The sequence below is a fragment of the Malaclemys terrapin genome, chromosome 16 (genome assembly GCF_027887155.1).
Source record: "Malaclemys terrapin pileata isolate rMalTer1 chromosome 16, rMalTer1.hap1, whole genome shotgun sequence".
NCBI classification, from domain to species: domain Eukaryota; kingdom Metazoa; phylum Chordata; order Testudines; family Emydidae; genus Malaclemys; species Malaclemys terrapin.
Window position 1 is genome coordinate 22,380,762 of NC_071520.1, and position 19,424 is coordinate 22,400,185.

General features: G+C 47.3%; 1 protein-coding gene across 2 annotated transcripts in view; it reads left to right on the forward strand.

The window, feature by feature from the left end:
* The window catches only part of TMEM132D (transmembrane protein 132D), a 416,714-nt gene that overhangs the window by 254,063 nt on the left and 143,227 nt on the right, over positions 1–19,424 (forward strand). For both annotated transcript variants that reach the window (XM_054005982.1, XM_054005983.1), the window contains one exon: positions 17,657–17,840. In XM_054005982.1, the coding sequence (XP_053861957.1) occupies positions 17,657–17,840 (184 nt within the window). The remainder of the gene's footprint in view (positions 1–17,656; positions 17,841–19,424) is intronic.

The window sequence follows — 19,424 nt, forward strand, 5'->3', positions numbered from 1 at the left end:
GGAAAGCGTCGACATTGGAAGCTGTGCACTGTGGGCAGCTATCCCACAGTTCCCGGAGTCCCCGCTGCCCATTGGAATTCTGGGTGTAGCCGCAAATGCCTTCTGGGTAAAAAAAATGTGTCCAGGGTGCTTTTGGGTAACTGTCGTCATCCGTCCATCACTCCCGCCCTCCCTCCCTGAAAGCGCCGGCGGGAAATCAGTTCGCGCACTTTTCTAGTCAGTGACAGCGCGGACGCCACAGCACTGCGAGCATGGAGCACACTGCGACCATCGCTGCAGTTGTGGCCGCTCTCAACACCTCGCAGCTTATCATACACCTTTCCCTGAGGCAGATGCAGATAAGTCAGGCGAGGAGGCTACGTCACCGCGGTGATGGCCTGAAGTCTGAGAGTAGCACAGACCTCTCAGAAAGCAGGGGACCCAGCGCTGAGGACATCACGGTGGCAATGGGTCATGTTGATGCCGTGGAACGGCGATTCTGGGCACGGGAAACAAGCACTGAGTGGTGGGACCGCATAGTGCTGCAGGTCTGGGATGAATCCCAGTGGCTGCGAAACTTTCGCATGCGGAAGGGAACTTTCCTGGAACTTTGTGAGTTGCTGTCCCCTGCCCTGAAGTGCAATGACACCCGGATGCGAGCAGCCCTGACTGTCCAGAAGCGAGTGGCCATAGCCCTCTGGAAGCTTGCAACGCCAGACAGCTACCGGTCAGTCGCGAACCAGTTTGGGGTGGGCAAATCTACCGTGGGGGTTGTTGTGATGCAAGTAGCCAAGGCAATCGTTGATGTACTGCTGCCAAAGGTAGTGACCCTGGGAAACGTGGAGGCGATCATAGATGGCTTCGCAGCGATGGGATTCCCAAACTGCGGTGGGGCCATAGATGGAACTCACATCCCTATCCTGGCACCGGACCACCAGGCCAGCCAGTACATTAACAGAAAGGGCTACTTTTCCATGGTGCTGCAAGCACTGGTGGACCACAGGGGACGTTTTACCAACATCTACGTCGGATGGCCGGGCAAGGTTCATGACGCTCGTGTTTTCAGGAACTCTGGTCTGTTTAGATGGCTGCAGCAAGGTATTTTCTTCCCGGACCACAAAATAACTGTTGGGGATGTGGAGATGCCTATAGTCATCCTCGGGGACCCAGCCTACCCGCTAATGCCCTGGCTCATGAAGCCCTATACTGGCGCCCTGGACAGTGAAAAGGAACTCTTCAACTACCGGCTGACCAAGTGCAGAATGGTGGTGGAGTGTGCTTTTGGCCGTCTCAAGGGGAGATGGAGAAGCTTGCTGACTCGCTGTGATCTCAGCGAAACCAATATCCCCATTGTTATAGCAGCTTGCTGTGTGCTCCACAATCTCTGTGAGAGCAAGGGGGAGACCTTTATGGCGGGGTGGGAGGTTGAGGCAAATAGCCTGGCTTCTGATTACGCACAGCCAGACAGCCGGGCGATTAGAAGAGACCAGCGGGACGCGCTGTGCATCCAGGAGGCTTTGAAAGATAGGTTCCTGAGTGAGCAGGGTAACCTGTGACTATAAAGTTTGTGTACAGAGAAGCCGAACCTGCCCCCGTTTCTTTACCCAGTTAATGTTGACTATCCTCTCCAGTTACATACCCCCTTCTCCCCCCCTTCCAACACACGTTTCCTTTTTAAAACTGGGACGCAGATTGTGGTGCGGAGCGGGTGTAGTGTAGTGACGCAAAGAAAGCTTCTAAACTCAAGGATTGACAGGCTCCGCTGTGGTGGGCTGGTTCTTTCAACGGAGCCTGTCACCCCTCCTGATCGGGACTGTGTGTATGGGGGGGCTATGTGACTTTGTGGCAGGGGGAGGACGGTTACAGATCTCCTGCTGCGTGGCTCTGTGATCCTGCATAAGGACCACCGCTTAAGATCTGTAACTGCCCTCCCCCGCCACAAAGTCACAGAGCAACCCACCCCCCACTACAGAACATGAAAACCACCTCCCAGACTGACCAGGGCAACTAGTCACTGCACTGTGTATGTGCCCTGCTGCTGTACCTGCCCCCGCCTATGTACCCTGCCAAAGGTGACTGTCCTGTCCAATTACCATCCCCCTTTCCCCCCCTCCTCCAAAAGAACATGATGGAAACATTAGTTAACAGAAACGTATTTTTTATTATCAACTACACATGGAACTGGGAGGTGAAACTTGGACGGGGGCTTGTGTCAGGCGGGAAGGAAAGAACTTGTCAAATTTTGGGGAATGAGAGCCTTCTGCTACTAGAGCTCTCTGCAGGGGTGGAGTGAGAGTTTGCATGGACTCTGCCGCCTCTCCTTCTGTGCACTTTGGGTGAGGGGGGTATGGGACTTGGTGGCGGGGGAGGGCGGTTAGAGATGGACTGCAGTGGGGCTCTGTCCTCCTGCAGAACATCCACAAGGCGCCGGAGCGTGTCTGTTTGCTCCCTCAGTAGTCCAAGCAGGGTTTGAGTCGCCTGCTGGTCTTCCTGCCGCCACCTCTCCTCCCGATCCATGTTTGCTTGGTGCATTTGGGACAAGTTCTCCCGCCACTGGGTCTGCTGTCCTGCCTGGGCTCGGGAGCAGGCCATAAGCTCTGAGAACATGTCCTCCCGTGTCCTCTTCTTCCTATGCCTAATCCTCGCTAGCCTCTGGGAGTGTGATGCCAGGCTAGGTTGTGAGACAGTCGCAGATGGGGCTGTGGGAATGGGAAAAAGGGAGTGAATTCCTCAGAAAGATAAATGTAGTTGTGAACAAAGAACATAGTCTTTCTCTGTGAACAAGACCATGCACAGCACCTATCACATGCGCACTCAGCACAAGGTCGAATTCTCGGCCTTCGCATTCAGTGCCTGGGGTCTTGCACAGCACATTTGAGAAGCGGGGCAGCACAACGGAATTTCTGTTGCAGGCAGACATGGTAAGCCGTAGACTTGTGGCAGCTTAAAACTTTAATATTAGCAATGGCCTCATTTCACATTGAAATCAATGTCGGTCCCTGCTGCCAGCAATCCGGCAAGCAGGAACTCTGCTCCTGTCCCACACCCTCGCGGCTGTCCCCGGGAACGATCCCTTTCGGCTGCCCCTCTCCTGCCTCCACCGCGTGGCTGCAAACCAGCGGTTACAGTTCTGTAAAGGAACGGTAAAGCAGTCCCAACACTAACATTCCCCTACCTCATTCAAAGCAGGTCACCATGAGCGACATCACCCTCATGAGGATCTCTGACAGCGAGAAAGAGAGAATGCTCCGGGAAAGCCTCCAAAGACCAGGGCCGTATGCCGCCCTGCTGTGCAGAGCAATGATTCCCGAGTACTTGCTTGTCTTGTGGCGCGGCAACGTGTCGTACTACGGAGGACCCAATAAGGCCACTCTCCCCAGGAACCTAATGCAACGGATTTCCAATTACCTCCAGGAGAGCTTCCTCGAGATGTCACAGGAGGATTTCTGCTCCATCCCCGGACATATAGACCGCATTTTACTCTAGCTGCTGTAGCAGTGACTAAACAGTAGAGCGGCTTGGGCAGGACAATCATGCAAAACTGGACATTGCTAGATTTTTTTTCAATAGTTGCACTGCCCATGACTGAACCGTTAAGCGCCTAGGGCAAACTAATCATGAGAAACCCATTTTTTTAATTGTTAATATTCCTGTTCTGTTAAAAATAAATGTTTAGATGTTTACAACACTTACTGGCTGATCCTTCCCCAGATTCTGTGTCTGGGGTAACGGCTGGGGACGGTTGGTAGGGGATCTCTGTAAGGGTGATGAAGAGATCCTGGCTGTCGGGGAAATCAGCGTTGTGAGCGCTGTCGACTGCCTCGTCCTCCTCTTCTCCTTCCTCATCTTCCCCGTCCGCTAACATGTCCAAGGATCCGGCCGTGGACAATATCCCATCCTCAGAGTCACTGGTGGCGTAGTGGTGGCGGCCGCACCTAGGATGGAATGCAGTGCCTCGTAGAAACGGGATGTCTGGGGATGGGATCCGGAGCGTCCGTTTGCCTCTTTGGTCTTCTGGTAGCCTTGTCTCAACTCCTTGATTTTCACGCGGCACTGCGTTGCATCCCGGCTGTATCCTCTCTCTGACATGTCTTTAGAGATCTTCTCGTAGATCTTTGCATTCCGTTTCTTGGAGCGCAGCTCGGAAAGCACGGACTCATCGCCCCACACAGCGATGAGATCCAAGACTTCCCGATCAGTCCATGCTGGGGCCCTCTTTCTATTCTGAGATTGCACGGCCATCACTGCTGGAGAGCTCTGCATCATTGCCAGTGCTGCTGAGCTCGCCACAATGTCCAGACAGGAAATGAGATTCAAACTGGCCAGACAGGAAAAGGAATTCAAATTCAAATTTTCCCGGGGCTTTTCCTGTGTGGCTGTTCAGAGCATCCGAGCTCGTACTGCTGTCCAGAGCGTCAACAGAGTGGTGCACTGTGGGATAGCTCCCGGAACTATTAGCGTCGATTTCCATCCACACCTAGCCTAATTCGACATGGCCATGTCGAATTTAGCGCTACTCCCCTCGTCGGGGAGGAGTACAGAAGTCGAATTAAAGAGACCTCTATGTCGAACTAAATACCTTCGCGGTGTGGACGGGTGCAGGGTTAATTCGATGTAACGGCGCTAACTTCGACATAAACGCCTAGTGTAGACCAGGCCTTAGTGTAATGTCACCTCTGTTTTTAAGAAATTGTCATACCAAAGAAGCAGCTATGACTTTATTTAGGAAATTTGATAACGAGGAAGGACAATATTGTGATTGAGGCATTGGGACTCAGGAGATCTGGGTTCAATTCCGTGCCCTGCCATAGACTTCCTGTGGGACTTCGGCAAGTCACTTAGGATTTGAGTAAGCAAAGCGCTTAAGCATGTACTTATGTGTTCATTTCACTGGTGCCTTTATCTCTCTCTATTTCAATTCTCCATATGTAAAATGAAGAGTGTACCTACTTTCTCCTCTTTTTTGTCTGTTTTATCTGCTTAAATTATAAGCTCATTAGGGCAAGGTTGGGCTCTTACTAGGTATACATCTACACTGCAGCTGGAAGCATGCTTCCCAGCTCAGGCAGACAGACGCACTAGCTCTGCTTGGGCTAGCACACTAAAAACAGCAGTGTAGCCAGAGATAGCACAGGCTAGTGGTTCATGCTAGCCACCCACGTACGTACTCGGGGGTCCAGGCATGCTTGTTATCAGGCGGCTAGCTCAAGCTGTGCTATCTTTGATGACTCAGCTATCTTTAGTCAAGCTAGCATGTCGGTCTACCCGAGCTGGGAAACATACTTCCAACTGCAGTGTAGACATATCCTCTATGTACGTACAGGGCCTAGCACAATGGAGCCCCAGTCTCAGTTGGGCCCTTCAGAGGCTGCTCTGAGATAAATAACACAGACCATATGATGAGGCAGAGTGTCCCAACAATGGCAGCAGGGAGGTTAAGGAAGCTGACAGGGTCCTCACTGGCAACAAAAGTTAGGGAAAGTTTGTGGGCCCAGTTGGCCCCGCCCCACTGCATCTGCAACATCAGGCCTGGAGAGAGCAGATGACAGGAGAGGGCCTCTCCCAGTTGAGGGCGGAGCAGGAGGGAAGATGGCGCTCTGCTTCTCTTGGCGGGAGAGAGTCTGGCTGCAGCACTGAGACAGAACTCGCCAGCCAGCCAGACCAACCCTCCTGGGAGGGGCGACCAGATCCCGGGAAGGAAATCAGCAGAAGCACAGACTAAGTAGAAGGGTAGGGCCCCATTGAGGGTTTGTGGGAGGACTCTGGTTTTGAATTGTGTTTATTTTTGTTCCTGATTACCTTTGACCCTTAAACAGCCTGAAAGGGGTAGGACTGAAGGGTGTTTAGGCAAGAAGCCCAAATCACCACTATGCTGGACCTCATTGGGACAAAACACACCAGCAGAGACCCACAGCTGGATGAGTTGTGCCCAGAAGGGACAAGGGGGTTCCATCCTGACAACCCAGTCACAAATCCTGTATGGCTGTATATATGGATTGCCTCGCTCTGATTCTCTCTGTTCTGCCGTATTGTATATTAGACGACATATTTAATGATTTAAAACAATAAAAGTGAAGGGGGGCGGGGAAGGCGGAAGAGAGACAGCCTGAGAAAGCACACCTGCAGTGTTTTATTGGACTTTCAGTTCCCAGTAAAAACACCTTCTTACCCCTGCAGTTTTTCCCGCCATTGCTTCTTGATTGGGCTACTTCAAAAGTGCTGGACGTTTACTGAGTGTCATGCTGAATAATGTATTGGATTATTATTAGATTGGTTGCAATGAATTCTGTGTTGATGTATCATTTCCTTTGCATAATGTGGCAAATAACTACTGGATTTATTATGTCGAGAGAAGTTCGGAGCATTGACAGGGCTCTCTAAACTGAAATGCCAACTCGATGGGGAGTTTGTGCTTTATATTTAATGTTAAATTCAAGATGTTGCACATTTTTGCTCACTTTTGAAGAAAAAAAATCAAATGACTGGTTTGCGTTAGTTGGGCAAAGTGACATCTACAGCTGGAAAATTATCTGTTGAATAATTCATTTAAAAATAGCACAGAGTTAATCAAAAAATTATTCAGCAAATATTATTCGACCAGCTCTGCTGACATCATGCCTTATTGAGATAGGTCTAATTTTTTTAAGCACCACCATTTCATGATTAGCAGGCTCATTCTTTTGCAATTTTTCTTGCTGGTTGTCTCATGTCATAGGCTGACTCCTAAAGAAAAATGACCTTTCAGCCCACCCATTGCTGCATATTTAATGCTAAAATTACACTGGTTAAAATTAAGTTTTAATTTATTACTGTATGTCTCACCTGATCCGTGTATATCAGTGGTGAATGATGGTCTTTTGCTTGATGAACTGGACTGGGATTCAGGGGATGCTGGTTTCTGGACTTCCTGTGACACCTTGGGAAAGTCTTAATCTCTCTGGACCTCAATTAACCATGTATAATGGGAATAATAGTCTTTCCTTTCTGCTGTCTATTTGGATTGTTCCCTTTTGGGAGCAGAAGCTGACTCTGGGATCACAATCTGGGTTGAGACCTTTGGGGCTACCTTGAGACAGCTGATAATAGTTTTGATTGGTTACATTTTAATATTCCAACCTTATCAAAGGAGCCTGGGGGTTAGCTGCACTGCTGGTTGTTTATGAGACCAAGCACGTTATAGGGTCAACTGTAGTGGAAAAAAAACCTTTAGCCCTGTCTCCTGGTCCATTGCATTTATGTACGCTGCGTACTCTCTGGGGGTTCAAGGCCATGGCTGAGTTCAGACCACATTACCCCACCTGATTAGAAATGTAGAAGGTTGGTTGGTTGAAGTCAACATCAGAGCTGCTAATTCTTGAGACTTCATCACAGTCTTGCAATATCTTGCAATACCCCAGCTGCTGAAATCAAGAGATTACATGAGAATCACAGCTTTCATTTAACCAGACAGTGTCTGTCCCTTATGGTTGCAAAGAAAAGCTTGACTGTGTAAAGTGAGTGCTCTCAAAAGGCTCAGAAAGCAAATAAAAAGAGCCCCACATTTTTTTTAATTTTTGTAAATCACAGGATTGCCAATCTCCTCATTTTGGGGGGGGGGCTAACATCATTTTTGAACCCTTGAGGATGGCAGCATAGCCCCAATGAAGTCACCAGCCCCAGAGAGATCAATCATTTGAAGCTTTTGTATCATTAATGAAAAGTTTTCCCCCCATTGGCTTTCTGTGCTGTACCGCTGAGATCTCATCTTCCTTGAAACAGACATGACTGTGTGCATCTTGCTTTAGGAAAGACCTACACAGGATAATTCAGAGATGTCGCGTTTCAGATTAATCGTGGATGTGAAATTGACACCCAGCATCATCCCTCACAAAGACTTTAAAATCCTGGTTGGCTGAATCCAAAGGAGTTTGGAGAACAGCTAAAATAATATATCTTAAATATATGTTTGATGCCTCTGTACAGGGCCGGCACAACCCATTAGGCGGTCGCTTAGGGCGCTAACATTTGGGGGGCGGCGACCACAGCGGCTGGATCTTCGGCCGCCCCGGTCATCATCGGTATTTCGGGGGCGGGACCTTCCGCCGCCTCTGTCAGGGGCGGCATTTCGGGGGCGGGACCTTCCGCCACCTAGGGCGGCAAAAAAGTTGGCGGTCCTCCTGCCTCCGTACTGTGGTGATAGGCACCTTAGAAAGATACAGATAACTTATCCATCACTAAACATGGCTTCCGTCCCTCCTTATATGCTTTTTATTCCCCCAAATACATGCATCTAAATTGCCCAAGTGTTATAGTCTCCTTGGCAGCTGACCCCACACTTTTTGACTTGCGTTTCCTACACACATTAACATCTAGGGCTCCATCAAACGCACCAAGCAGAAGGAGTTTCTTGCATTGCAAATACCTCTTTATGCAGAAGAGATGTGATCTCTATCTCTCTTGCTTCCATGGAGAGAATGCAAATGCCTGGCCCGGACACAACAGTTTGCATCTTATGAAAAGGTTCTGAGAGGAAATATATGTAAAGGAAATGCCACCTTCTGAAACCAGAGTTGTGGGTATTTGTCAGGACAGTGAGATCATCGTCTGCTCAATGTAAAAAGTAAGGTTATTACTGGGATCTCCTCCCCAAACTCTTTTGAAGAGAGGTGGAATAGTGGGGTTCTACTAGTCAGAGGAATATTTCAGTCTTTTTCTTTTTCTGGCTACTGTCTAAATTAACAGTAGCTCCCCTTTCTCTGCAACCCTGTTTCTTCCACTTCCCTGGATTTTGTGGGGCTTCTTTGTTACAAACATACACACACACACACCTCTCTCCCTTGTGTCTCTATATCACCATCCTTCTCCTTCTTAGCTACAATTCTCTGCTCCTTAAGGTTCATTTCTGGTCTCCCTTCCTTCCTCTGCCATATGTGTCCCTCTCGTCATGCCATACAGTTTGTCTGTCTCTCTTTCCCTTTGTTACTTTCTCCTTCTTTTCTTCCTGCCTTCTCTAGCCCACCCCACCCGGAGTGTACCCAACAGCAAAGGAGCCTGTTCAGTAGCACATTCCCAGTAGCACTTTGAAAATACCAAAGATCCCACAGTCCTGGCCCTGCTAGGAATATGCTGCTCTGTAGGAGCATAGGTGTGACCCTATGCTGGAAGAGGACTTCAGGGGAGGAGACAGACTGCTAAACCAAAGGGAAGCAAGTGTGGAGAGACTCACAGACAGAAGGGAAAGATTCTCCCCTCAGGCATTCAAGTACTTGACCCTATCCACATTGGGCTGGGAAATGAGCTATGGCAAGAAAAGTCACGGTAATAATGTTGGCACCTTGTTACACACCAGATCTCCACCCAGTGTTCGGTCGTGCCTGTTAACTTTAGTGGCAGCAAGACCTTTTTACTCCTGCTAGCAATGCCAAGCAGGGAAGTCATTTTGGCTTGTGGTTAAAGCACGCGACTGGCACTCAGGAGATCTGGGATCACTTCCTGGCTCTGCTGCAGACACCCTTTGTAACCTTGGGCAAAATCACTTTCTTTGCTCAATTTTTCACGTGTAAAATGGGGATAAGGATGCTTCCTTCACCCCCTCCCCTCCCCTTATCTCAGTTGTGACTTCTTGGCACTACTATAATACAAATGATAATAATAGAGCTAACACGACTATGGGTGAGGGAGTTGGATTCTTGTCCGGCTTGTGTCTCTCATCAGTAGAATTAGCTTAGCTCCAGATAAAGCCTCTTTATCTCCCAGCTCATTTGCCCCTTAACTACTCTGTAATATACGGTAATTTATTTGGGCCAGGATAGGAACCTATAAGAGTACACCTTGTCCTTTCCTATCCAAGAGTGACTTCTCCATAGTGACAGTCACAAAAGTTGCCCTTTCTTGCAAATCTAACGGGCCTGCTATGGAGTCACCAAGAGACAATGAATGTGGGAGCCCCACAGTGCCAGCTACACATTCAGATCAGAACCACACAGAAAGGGACCGTCCACATTAGCTTCAAGCATTGCTTCAGCTCAGTTTTCAACACAGCTTGACCTGCCAGAGTGAACACTCTGGCCTTTTCCATACCAGGATTTTTAATCCTAAAATTTCCCACTGTTGCTACCACTAGAGTAGCTGCACACATGGTGGCAATGGTGCCACAGCACTACTGGAGACATATAGCGCATGTGCGATGGCGATTTCACCATCATATTGTCTAGGCCTGTTCTGAGGAGGGTTAGACAGTGGAGCGGTTAAAGTGCCAGTGGCTGGCTACTCAATAGACTTTTCTTCATTGGAAAATTAAGGTCTATTAGAACGCAACCATAAGGAGTTGTGTTAACAAACATGATGCTCTAACACAGAGGTGGGCAAACTACGGCCTGCAGGCCACATCCGGCCCGGCCCCTGAGCTCCTGGCCCGGGAGGCTCGCCCCTGGCCCCTCCCCTGCTGTTCCCCCTTCCCTGCAGCCTCAGCTTGCTCTGCCGCCGGCGCAATGCTCTGGGCGGCGGGGTGGCGAGCTCCTGGGGCAGCGCAGCTGCAGATCCTGGCCTGACCCAGTGCTCTGTGCTGCGTGGTGGTGTGGCTGGCTCCGGGTGGCACGGCTGTAGCGCCAGGCAGCGCGGTAAGGGGGGGAGGGAGCGGGGGAGTTGGCTAGAGGGCAGGGGAGTCCGGGGTGGTGGTCAGGGGGTGGGAATAGGGGTGGGGGCGGTCAGAGGGCAGGGAACAGAGGGTTGAATTGGGGCAGGAGTTCCCAGGGGGCAGTCAGGAAGGAGGGGGGGGCGTTGGATGGGGCGATGGGGGACAGTCAGGGGTAGGAGTTCCTGGGGTGGTCAGGGAGAAGAGGTGGTTGGATGGGGCAGGGGTACTGGGAGGCAGTCAGGAATGAGAGCTGGGGTTGGATTGGGTGGCGGGGGGCAGTCAGGGACGGGGGTTCCAGGAGCTGTCAGGGGACAGGGAACAGGGGGGGTTGGATGGGACAGGAGTCCAAGGGGGCCATCCGGGGGTGAGAAGCAGGAGGGGTCGGATGGGGGCGGGGGCCAGGCCATGCCTGACTGTTTGGAGAGGCACAACCTCCCCTAACCGGCCCGCCATACAATTTTGGAAACCGATGCGGCCCTCAGTTTGCCCACCCCTGCTCTAACATGACTTAAAATTTTTGTGTAGACAGGCACAATGATATTCAATGGAATTCTTCATAGTGCAGGAAATTCCATGCAGGACAACTAGAATTTTAAGACTCCAAGAATGCATGAAAGATCAAAATATTATAGATACCAAACAAGCTCCAATCCTATATTAAAATCCAACTATACCTTGACTAAACAAGTCATGAGTATTTTCAGTGTGACCAAAACACTTTTTATGATGATCCCATTTGTTTGTGCAGGTTTCACCACTTACATTTTAAACTGTGCTTTCAGAAGTCCTGAGTGGTATTTCACTGGTTTGTAGGAAATGAAAGAAAAACACATTAGCAATTCAGATAAACTCACACTGACGCTTGGACAGTTGGCTGCTTTTTCTGATTGGAATTAATATGTTGCCTTTTTGTCTTGCACTAACCAGAGAGACACCCCACCCTCTTCACAAAGCCGCTGGGAACTTCTGTTAGCTCTAAGGCAGATGTGACCTTCCCCCCCCCTGTTCTTATTCACAGGGTAGAATGTTTGGCTTATTTCTCTATAGAGGATTTACAACTGCTAATTATTTTTCAGTTTGGCCGTTTTACTACTGGAAGATGCTTCATCAGAATTATATGTGCAAAGATATTCATAGCGGTGAAGAGTAAAGTTAAAATTTCAAGTTAACTAATTAAGCAAAAGTTCCTGTCTTGGTGGGTTTAGGCTTGATCTGAGCATGGGTCATAGAACCCTTTACATTTTTCTGTACATTTTTTGTATCAATGTTGAGATCCTTATTGATTGCTAAAAAACTTCTTGATCTGTCATAAACGTGTAAGGAAAAGAGCCCTCTCTTGCTAACTAGGTGAGGTTGAAACTGTTTTTCAATGGAAAATTATTTTTTTTTTATTAAATTGTAGTTTTTCATGAAAGATTAAAACTCTCAAGGGGAGACCATGGTGATATAGTCCAACCAAGGAGCCCAGCCTACAGAAGAAACTAGGAATATGAAGAATCCCAAACTACAGCTCCCATGAGATACTGTGGCAGCGTTCCTAATAGATATATTTTGGTTTGGGGACAAAATATTTAAGTATTCCAATTTTTCAGTGGAAATATGAATATTCAGTGGGGAGAAAAAAACATTTTTGGCCAGCTGTAGGGCTAACAGTGTGTCCCATTTCCACAGGCATTGCTATGTTGTCGTCCTTGTTCTTTGACAGTTGAGAATATCACAGAGGGTATGAAAATCATTTCATTTTACTTTGGCCTGCAGTAGCATTTAAGGGAAAACGTGCAGAGAAGATGCTTCCTAATGAAGGGGCCTTTCCTCTTGTTGTTGTTTTTTATTTAATATTCGTATTGTGGTAGCACCTAAAGGCCTCAACTCAGTTGGATTCCATTGGGGTAGGTGCTGAAAATGAATATTATAAATGACCCCTTACCTCAAAAATCTTACAGTCTAAAAGAGGAAATCTTTGCCAGTCCACAAAATGTGCAACACCTTAATTTCCTTATTGATCTTTTTTACCTAGTCTTTGTTCAGGTTTAACTCCCAGTGACTGCAGGGAGAGTTTTGCCTGATGGGTAAAAATTGAGGCCCGATTTAACGAAGTACAAAAGCACAAGCCTAACTGTTAGCACTTGATCCCATTGATGTCAGTGGGACTAAAGCTAGGCAGACGGTTAAGGACCCTGCTCGATAAGTGTCTGAGCCCTGGTCTACACTACGGGGTTAGGTCGAATTTAGCCGCATTATGTCGATTTTATAATGAATGCATCTACACAACCAACCCAGTTCCATTGACATAAAGGGCTTTTAAAATTGACTTCTGTACTCCTCCCCGCCGAGGGGAGTAGCGCTAAAATCGACCTTGCTGGGTCGAATTTGGGGTAGTGCAAATGCAATTTGATGTTATTGGCCTCTGGGAGCTATCCCAGAGTGCTCCAATGTGACCGCTCTGGACAGCACTTTCAACTCCGATGCACTAGCCAGGTACACAGGAAAAGCTCTGGGAAATTTTGAATTTCATTTCCTGTTCGGTCAGTGTGGCGAGCTCAGCAGCACAGGTGACCATGCAGTCCCCCCAGAACCGCAAACGAGCTCCAGCGCAGACCGAAAGGGAAACACTGGATCTGATTGCTATATGGGGAGAAGAATCTGTGCAGGCAGAACTCGGATCAAAAAGAAGAAATGCTAATATATATTCCAAAATCGCACAGGGCATGATGGACAGAGGCTACAACAGGGACACACAAATTCCATATCCTCCTCACCCAGACTACCAAGAACGCGGGGGCAGGAGGCTCCAGGCACCCTGCCACTCCACTCCAGAGGATGGCCCAAGCAACAGAAGGCTGTCATTCAAACAGTTTTGATTTGTAGTGTGGCTACAATAAGCAATGTGGCCTTGTCCTTCCCTTCTCCCACACCCCACCCCACCCGGGCTACCTTGTCAGTTATCTCACTTTTTTTTTAATTAATAAAGAAAGAATGCCTGGTTTCAAAACAATAGTGACTTTATTTTCTTTGCCAGCTGTGACCCAAGAGGGGAGGGTGGTTGGCTTACAGGGAATTAAAATCAACAAAGGGGGCGGGTTTGCATCAAGGAGAAACACACACAACTCTCACATGGTAGCCTGGCCAGTCATGAAACTGGTTTTCAAAGCCTCTCTGATGTGCAGCGCGCCTAGCTGTGCTCTTCTAATCACCCTGGTGTCTGGCTGCTCAAAATTGGCCGCCAGGCAATTTGCCTCAACCTCTCACCCTGCCATAAACGTCTCCCCCTTACTCTCACAGATATTATGGAGCACACAGCAAGCAGCAATAACAATGGGAATATTGGTTGCGCTGAGGTCTAACCTAGTCAGCAAACAGCGCCAGTGAGCTTTTAAACGTCCAAAGGCACATTCTATCACCATTCTGCACTTGCTTAGCCTGTAGTTGAACTGCTCCTTACTACTGTCCAGGCTGCCTGTGAATGGCTTCATGAGCCATGGGAGCAAAGGGTAGGCTGGGTTTCCAAGGATAACTATTGGCATTTCAATATCCCCCACAGTACTTTTCTGGTCTGGGAAGTAAGTCCCTTCTTGCAGCTGTTCAAACAGCCCGAAATTCCTAAAGATGCGAGCGTCATGCACCTTTCCCGGGCCGGCCATCCCACGTTGATATTGGTGAAACGTCCCTTGTGATCCACCAGTGCTTGCAGCACCATTGAGAAGTGCCCCTTGTGGCTCATGTACTGGTTGGCAAGGTGGTCCGGTGCCACGATAGGGATATGCGTTCCGTCTATCGCCCCACCACAGTTAGGGAACCCCATTGCAGCAAAGCCATCTTCTATGACCTCCACATTTCCCAGGGTCACTACCCTTGATAGCAGAAGGTCAGTGATTGCATTGATTACTTGAATCACACCAGTCCCCACAGTAGATTTGCCCACTCCAAATTGATTCCCGACTAACCAGTAGCAGTCAGGAACTTCCACAGGGCTATCGCCACTCGCTTCTCAACTGTCAGGACAGCTCTCATCTTGGTATTCCTGCGCTTCAGGGTGGGGGAAAGCAACTCACAGAGTTCCAGGAAAGTGGCCTTACGCATGCGAAAGTTTCGCAGCCACTGGGAATCATCCCATACCTGCAACACTATGCGGTCCACCAATCTGTGCTTGTTTGCCAGCCCAGAATCGGTGTTCCACTGTATCAACCAGCCCCACTGCCTCCATGATGTCCCAATTGCCACATCCCGTGCTTTCAGGAGCGTCTGTGTCCATGTCCTCCTCACAATCGTCCTCGTGCTGCCGTCTCTTAGCCAGGTTCTGCACATACTACAGTATAATGCGTGAGGTGTTTACAATGCTCACAACAGCAGCGGTGAACTGAGCGGGCTCCATGCTTGCCGTGCTATGGCGTCTACACAGGTAACCCAGTAAAAAGGCACGAAATTATTGTCTGCAGTTGCTTTCACAGAGGAAGGGAGACTGACGACATGTACCCAAAACCACCCGCGACAATGTTTTTGCCCCATCAGGCATTGGGAGCTTAACCCAGAATTCCAATGGGCAGCGGAGACTGTGGGATAGCTGCCCACAGTGCACTGTTCCGTGAGTCAATGCTAGCCACGGTACTGAGGGCGCACTCTGCCAACTTAATGCGTTTAGTGGGGACATACACAATCGACTGTATAAAATAGATTTCTAAAGATCGACTTCTATAAAATCAAACTAATTTCATAGTGTAGACATACCCGGAGTTAAGGAGGAGAAGGATGGCATAGAGGCAGGAAGAGGGAAGTAAGAGTACAGAGTGTGAAGAGAAAATTTTTTTAAAGGAGTCAAAAAGGTGTGTGTGGAGGGGTGGGGAGGAGAATGGAAACTCCTCTGTTCTTCTCTAGCCTCTCCCATTTTTCTGTTATCCTATCATCCAATTCCCTTCTCTTCTCCTTCATCTTTCCCTCGCTTCCTCTGCCTTTCACTTCTCCCTCTTGCCTTCTAGTCCCCTCCATGTCTTGAAAAGTTTTCATTGATTCTTTCTTTTTGTTAAATCCTCTCCTTGCAACTGCCACTAGCCTACACATGCCTTCTCCTCTGCAATGCCAACCTCCCCAGTAGCACATTATGTCCATGACTGACAGGAGACACTGCCTGTGACAGCACCAATTCTACAGCGCAGTGGCCACCGGTGCAGTAAAAGATTAAAAAAAGGCAACCAGAAAGAGAGCTCGGAACCAGGATGCGCCCGTACAATGATTAAATTTGTTTCTTTAACAGAAGTAGAGTTGGCATGTATTGTACAAAGGGAGATCAGTATCGTGCATTTATGGGTAATGCATGGTCTGTTCCTGTTTATACTGTAAGGCTAACTGAGTTTCAATTGCTGCAGCTGCATAAAGCAGTTTTCTGGTCCCACTAAGGTCAGGGTAGAATATTGTTGCATTCAGTATTAGTTTGCAAATTGCACTCTCCTGGGTTTGACATAAAGTGATGAGGAATTGAATAAAATGTAAAATCATTCAGCGACATTAATTCTGCAAGTGTGGAACTGATGCAAAGGCTCCTTTTTTAAATTCTCTGTGTGACAGCAATGACTCAATACATCCATTAGAGTCCAGACTTTCAGCGGTCTGCAGATTAAAATCTCCAAGCAGTGGCTTTAGACAAGGAATTGAACAGAGCTGAAATGATAAAAACCCTGGGCATTTTGGGAGCAGTCCTGAATTGGGGCTCTTGTCACAACTGGTTCTGATCAAAGAGATGACTAGTTTTAACTCTCTTCCTACAGCAACCAGGGAAGATTGCAAGGTTTAAAAGTTTTCCCATCAGCCGCTTGCTGTTTTCTCTCTCTTCCAGTTGTGCCCTCTGAGACAGGGTTGCTCGAGCGGCTGTGTAACTGTGTCTGTAACAGTGACATTCCTTCCTTCCGCTCAAGCCTTCGGGTCTCATCCCTGCATAGAAGTAGATTCAACCTTCAACATTCACCCCTACATACCTGCATTAAAGACCACTAAATGGCCTTCAGTGGCTGAGGAGTAAAATCACTGTCAGCTTCAATATCCCTCAAAATGTTGCAGTGCTAGGGAACTTCACTGTACATCCTGAGGTTTTTGGGCTTCTTTATAAAAGCAAGTGGTCCATAGAATCTTTACCGCACTGTTTCCTATGCAGTAGCTGATTTTATCACAAGGTTTACAGGATCTAATCCTCTGAGCCCCTGATCAGTTCCCCGCTTTAAATCTCTCCTGTACAGCCTCCATTTACCCTTTTGGTTGTGATTCATTTGCTCTCTAATGGATTTTGTAACACGGTGTACAAAAGATACATTATACAAATAAACAGCCCTGTAATTGTGATATATCAGACACTCTAATGCAGGTGATCCAGGGATATCACCGATAAAACATTGTAGTTCTCTACTGCCTTTTACCCAAATATCCCAGAATGCTTTGTCAACATCAAGCCAGCCTTGTAATACCCTGAGGAAGTAAAGCTGTAAGCACTATTGTCCCCATTTTACAGATGGAGGAAACTGAATATCAGAGAGTTTAAGGTGTTTGCCCAGGGTGTCACAGTGAGACGGGGCAGAGCCAGAAATAGCCTCCAGATTCCTCCATTCTCCCCTTTTTAAAGGACACAAGCTGCTTCGAAGGAAGGAGCTACAATAGTCTCACATCTCAGTGGGCAACTGCCTCTAGGTTATTCCTTTTGCATGTTGCTTTTAACAAAGGGGAAATATAATCTGATGGTTGGAACACAGAGTTTTGGAGTCAGGCATTCCTGGATCTGCCACTAACCCACTCTATGACTTTAACCTCAACGCTTAACCTCTCTCTGTCTCCATTTCCCTATCTGTAAAGCACAGATAGTACTTAGCTACCAATTTTGCAGGTGCGAGGCCTAGAGAATGTATGTAAAGTGCACTAAGATCCCGGGATAATACATGCAAATAATTAATTTATTTCTAATTCCTATGTCCCATAAGTCCTCTCTTAGGAAGAGCAATAATCCAATGATTTATTAGTATAGATGCAATTATATTGCTGATTTGTCACTCACCTGAATTAAGGCATCTCTCTCTTTTTTTCCAGGGCCAGCAGTCCTTCCTCAGAGATCATGCAGATTGATTTTGAAATTGAAGACCTAAGTGATCAACCTGGGACCCAGCTTATCACGTGGCAGGTTGAATATCCTGGGGATACGACATCTGATCTGGGAGTCTCCAAGATCTACATAAGCCAGAAGGATCTTGTGGGAGTCCTGCCTTTGGCCATGGTAAGGAACTACCCATTACTTTGCGAGGTCTGAATGTTGTTTACAACAATGGCAGCAAAGGTACGTACATTCTGTGCAAAAGGGTAGGGAAGAGCTCCACTCCAATGATGAGGTTTTTCTTAGGACTTGAGTCCAATGTCCTTACCTTGTTGCTAGCTGATCAGAGAAAACCAATTACAATTTTCATTCAAGAGCACTAACAACTACAAAGTGAGATAATTTATTTTATTTCCCTAAAGTATTAAGAATATAATTAATATTGATATTACAATACAAATTGAGTTAGTCAAATCAAACTGTTAACAGTAATACAATTTCAAATTGGATAACTACGAAACGTTCAACTTAAGACCAACAATTGGTCAAGTTATTGCATGAATGCACCAGTAATCAAATCACAAAGCTAACATAACACAAATGATTAAATTACTTATTAAACTTGCAATCTCTATGGGGTTTATTTAGCAGCTTTAACTTTCCCTTGTGGAAAGAATAGGCTAAGATGCAATTTTTTTATGTATCCCAAGTGATTCTTAGAGATCTATGATAAGATTTGCTTTAAACATAGGTTAATCCATTCCTAATGGTACCTTATACTCTGCATATATACGCACTTGCTATTACTATTAATGGACACCCCCTCCCCCCCAAAAGACTGGGATAGGTCTTTCCTGGTACACATCCCTGCATAGGTGTTCAAATGTCCTGTTAAGGAGACAAAAAGAATAAAGTTCCTTAGAAAAAGTATCTGCTCTTTAGCTTGCTGGTCTTGGATGCTTCATAGTCAGTCAGGAGCTGCCATTTGGGAAACCAGGCAATGGCTTGTGTACCATCACACAAGTAGGTGTTCTCCTTTTAAGGTATGTTTTCTTAGTCACGAGTTTGTCTCCTTCCCAGATAAGTAAAATTAGAGACTAGCAGGAAGGGATTATTCTACTCAGATGATCTCAAACCCTTGTGTTTAGGTGAACAGCTAAGACTCTTGACTGTTGGGACCTGTTGTCTTCCAGGTCATAACCTATGACCCTTTGTCCTTTGAGTTACAAAATACTAATGTAATTCTTTACCCATTCACACGTCTCAAGCTCACATTTCCTCAAGATGGGCCAGGCTTCATAAATAAAATGAGAAGAATGTGCAGAACGGTCACCGCATCTGGGATACTGTGTGAAAGGTTATTTCACTCTCTCTCAAGGCTGAAAGTCAAGCTGCTTCATTAACTTATTAAAAATATAACCAAGTAAAGTCTATCCTGTGTCTACATGAGTGTGTACCTAGATGTTCTACACGAGTATCTCAGTAAAACTGCTTCTGACTCCAAAGCTGTCTCATTTATTGCTGAGTGTGTGCATAAAGGCTTCCACAGTTGCCTGCAGAGGGTCTAATCCTGCTCCCTTTGAATAGAGTTTTGCTGTTAACCTCAAGGAGAGCAGGGATTGAGTGGATGGTCATGGCATCCCCAGTATTCTAACTATCAGAGCACACAAGGGTGTCCTTGGGCACCAAATTCAGCAAGGTACTTATGGACCTGCCTACCTTTAAGCACACGTATACTCCCATTGTCACCATTTAAATCTAAGCCCA